The sequence below is a fragment of the Geospiza fortis genome, unplaced genomic scaffold (assembly GCF_000277835.1).
Source record: "Geospiza fortis unplaced genomic scaffold, GeoFor_1.0 scaffold101, whole genome shotgun sequence".
Taxonomy (NCBI): Eukaryota; Metazoa; Chordata; class Aves; order Passeriformes; family Thraupidae; genus Geospiza; species Geospiza fortis.
In genome coordinates, this window is record NW_005054388.1 from 600,763 (window position 1) to 604,997 (window position 4,235).

A 4,235-nucleotide genomic window follows, 5' to 3' on the forward strand; every position below is an offset into this window, starting at 1 on the left:
TTCAGCAGGTTGCTGGTGCCCCAGAGCACCCTTTGAGGCCCAGCAGGTTGCTGCTGGCCCAGAGCACTCTCTGAGCTCGGTGTCTGTCCCCAGGAGGAGCCAGGCCCCGCGGCGCAGGGCCGCCGCTCGTCGCTCAGCGGGGTGTGCTACCTGACCATGGGCCTGCTCGTGCTGCTGCTGGGGCTGGTCTTTGCATCCATGTACGTCTACAGATACTTCTTCATCACCCAGGTAGGAGAGACTTGGGAAACACTTCTGCCTCCATCAGCCTGAGCAGCCAGGTGCTGCTGGTTTTTGTTGCTGGCCACTGTGCTAACTCAGGAGCCAGGTTGCTGGGCACTGCAGATGAGGCATTTCTTAAGTGGTAGGCTCAGTGGTATTCCCAATGTCAGGAAGGGCCTTCCAGAAACCCTCCCCTTCCCTTATGGCTTTGTTTTGCTTTCTTATTAACTGCATAAAAATATCCTGCCAGCTGTACCTTCTAAACCCCATTGCCTGGGGTACAGCAGTCTGAAAGCATGGCTTGTGAGGGGAGAGCAAGCCTGGAGAGAGCAGGGGGGTACAGGCAAGGGAACAGCTTTTAGCAGTAGGTTTTGTAGGCTCTAGCTCAGAAAAACTCTGTAGGTGTGACAAAAATAGGTGCTGCTATTAATAAAGCAAGCAGAGAAGTAAGAACAAAGTGGGAGATGATGTAGAAAGTGAGCCCTCAACCTCCATTAAATTCAGCACCTTTTCTTCCACATTGTCTGTGCAAAGCCTGGCCCAGCCTGGCCAAGGCACTGTGCTGGCAGCACTATGGAGGGTCAGAACACAGGGAATGAGACAGGGCAGAGCTGCTTTTTGAGGAGGAAACTGCTGAGCTCTGGCTTGCTGAGTGTTTAGCCAAGAAACCCCAGAGCACTGATTTGCACTGGAGCCCTCGTTGTGCTGTGGAGGGCTATTAGTGAATGAGTTCTCCCAGGACTGCTGCTGCCTTCATTTCTGCAGCCAGCACTTATCCACTCAGCAGAAGAGTCTTTTTATATACTCCTTTTCTCCATAAATTTCCTTGCTGTCAAATTAATTTGCAGTTTTGTTTCAAGAAATCATCACTGCTTTATTACCCGTTCTCATTCACACCTGATCTGGAAACGCTGTGACAGCCCCAGGGCTGCTCCCCCCTCACACACAGCCTTGTCCCAGGTGAGGGCACCTGTCCCTGGGCTCTTGGTGGAGGCACTTCCCTAGGAGAAGCAGCCCTGGCCCCGAGGGAGGTCCTGGCAGGGACACCTCCCAGGCTGCTCAGAGAACAGCAGCTCCTCCACTTTGTTTTGCTGCATTTGCCACTCCAAGCTACAAGGGCCTCTAGAAATGATTCTCTGCTCAGCCCAAGCTTCTATGCCTCCTAGAAAATGTACTGTTTTTTCTTTGACTGCTGTAGAAAAATGCAGTTACTGGTAGCCATGGCTATGGAGGGATGTGAACAGCCTGGTGAGGAAATAGAAGAGCTTGCAGGCAGTCAGTTTGCCTTTCTGAATTACTCTTCATAAAAGCCAGCAGGGAGTTCTTTATTCCCTTTGGACCTGGCTTGTGACGGTGTTCACAGGGGTCTGAGGATGAGGGAAGAGATGAGGATCTGACTCCATGTTTCAGAAGGCTTGATTTATTATTTTATTATATATATTATATTAAAACTATACTAAAAGAATAGAAGAAAGAATTTCAACAGAAGGCTAGCTAAGAATAGAATAAGAAAGAATGAATAACAAAAGCTTGTGTCTTGGACAGAGAGTCTGAGCCAGCTGACTGTGATTGGCCATTAATTAGAAACAACCACATGAGACCAATCACAGATGCACCTGTTGCATTCCACAGCAGCCGATATCCATTGTTTACATTTTGTTCCTGAGGCCTCTCAGCTTCTCAGGAGGAAAAATCCTCAGGAAAGGATTTTTCAGAAAATATCATAGTTACACCTGGCTAGCATGAAGTGAGATGTGATCATTTCACAAGGGTAATTTGCGCTAGGTTCACCAAGAATGTTTTCTGCTAAAAACCTTGATCTTAAAATATCCTCAAGCATCTGATGAGTGTTTTACCCAGCAGGGGTGCACTCCTGCCCATGTTTGCTGTAGCTGTTGGGGGTGGTGTTGTGGCCCTGCCTGGATTGTGTTGTACCCCACAGCTGCCCCGTGAGAGCGTGTTCCACTGCGGTGTCCTGTACGAAGACTCGCTGTACTCGCCCTTCAAAGGGCAGCTGGAGCTGCACGAGGATGTCAAGATCTACATTGAGGAGAACTATGAGCAAATCAATGTCCCAGTGCCCCAGTTTGGAGGGAGCGACCCTGCGGACATCATCCACGATTTCCAACGAGTAAGGAGCTCCTGGGGCCTGTGGGGGCAGCCATGGGGCTGAGCTGGGTGCACAGCTCTGTGGTCATGGCCTAGCACCGTCACTGTTGTCACAGGATCTATTCCTGAGCTGCCCTCCTGCCCAAGGCCCTCTCTGGGCTTTTCCAACCCGCTCTGCTTGCTGGGTAGGGAGGTTTGTTTAGCACAGTGTCCTGTCTTCCCTGAATTCCCTCTCCTCACCCATTTTCCCAGTCAGGGTTCATAGCAGAGGGTTCCCTTGTGTCATTCCTGTGCTTGGCATGCAGGGTCTGACAGCGTACCATGACATCACACTGGACAAGTGCTACGTCATCGAGCTCAACACCACCATCGTGATGCCTCCTCGCAACCTGTGGGAGCTGCTGGTCAACGTGAAGGTACAGCTGCAGCCCTGCTGCTTCTGCATGCTTTCCTTGAGTGGGCTCCTGGCAAACCAGAACTGCTGTGTCTGGGGCAGTGAGCCTTGGCCCTGAGTCTCCACATAGAGTGAAGGCTTCAGGAGGTTTAGCTGAAGTGCTGATTGTGCAGACAGCACAGTAACGCTGGCACGATGAGCAGCCTGACCAGGGAGACACACAGAAGCAGCAGGTTCCTTCCCTCTGGTGTTCACTGACTGTAGGAATCAAGGGAAAAAAGAAAAAATTCCTTCCTTTCCCCTCCTGAGTTTTGCACTGTGGTTTGCCAGTTGCAGAGCTCTCAGTGTCCCTTGGGGAGGAACAGGCCTTTAACACTCACCTTTTTTGGGGGAATCTGTGCTGCCCTCCCTTCTGGGCTGCAGCACCTGGCTTGGGCTCATGCAGTTATGCTCACAGCCAGCATTAATTTGGTTTAGTACCAGCAATTTTGTTCAGTTCAGAAGCCTGTGCTGCTGAAAGCAGCCATCTTAAAATAGAATACTATTTAATCTTCACCGCAGGAAAAAAGCACAGGATTTTTCAGACTGCAAAAGGTACATATCTGTCTCAGTCTTCTGCAGGTAAATCAAGGCACTGAGCCTGGGTCTTTTATCACTCCTGTGAGGGTCTGTTTAAAAGAAAGGAGAAAGAAAGACAATCTAATTCTTACTCTTTCTTAAATTCTCTTTGATCGCTTCCTGCTATGTGCAGTATGGTGAACTTTGCAGTGTGAACTCAGAGACAAGCGGTAATGCCTGGACAGAGCCTGATCTCCATCCCTGTCAGATTCCCAGTTTATTTCCTTGCAATCCTCAGTTTCGTGCACTGTGACTGTCTGGCAAATGTGCTGGAACCCCGCTGGGGTACAACACACATTTACTTACAACTCATCCAGACCTGTCACAGCTCCTGACCCTGGCAGGTGACCAGTCCCTGGGGCAGAGGGAAATGGAAAAGGCAGGATTGCACAAGCTGAGAGAAAACAACTGAGAGATTGGAAATTCTTGTCACATCTTAAAATAACAGATATAAACTCACAGTCAGTGAAAATGATGCATTGTCATTGAATTTAGAAAGAGGATTTAAAAAGGGGATGTGCTTATGCTTACATAAGCACATATGTGGTCATATGTGAAGAGCCCAAAGCAGGTGTGAGTTTAAATGACCTCCTGATTATTGAGATGGTTCAGTAGTGTCCAGTCTGTCTCTGGAGGTTTTAACCTGTACCTTAGAGACATTGTTTTGAAGTGGTTAGCTTGGTTTTGGGCTCGGAAAAAGTTTTCCACCACAAGGACAGAGAAACAGTGGAACAGGGTACCCAGGAAGGTTGTGCTGCCTCCTTGAAATTCTTGAAGATTTCAAGACCAGGTAGGATAAAGTCCTGAGGTCCCTCCCCAGCTGCATTAGCTGTGATCCTATGGGCCTGTCATCTTCATGGCCACTGATCAGGCAGAAAGCTGAAGTTTATTC

General features: G+C 49.2%; 1 protein-coding gene across 1 annotated transcript in view; it reads left to right on the forward strand.

The window, feature by feature from the left end:
- The first annotated feature begins 89 nt into the window (after positions 1–89).
- Positions 90–4,235, forward strand: part of ITM2C (integral membrane protein 2C) — a 10,628-nt gene continuing 6,482 nt past the window's right edge. Inside the window, exons 1-3 of the mRNA XM_031060700.1 lie at positions 90–231; positions 2,165–2,353; positions 2,637–2,747. Coding sequence (XP_030916560.1) covers positions 157–231; positions 2,165–2,353; positions 2,637–2,747 — 375 coding nt within the window. The 5' untranslated portion in view covers positions 90–156. The remainder of the gene's footprint in view (positions 232–2,164; positions 2,354–2,636; positions 2,748–4,235) is intronic.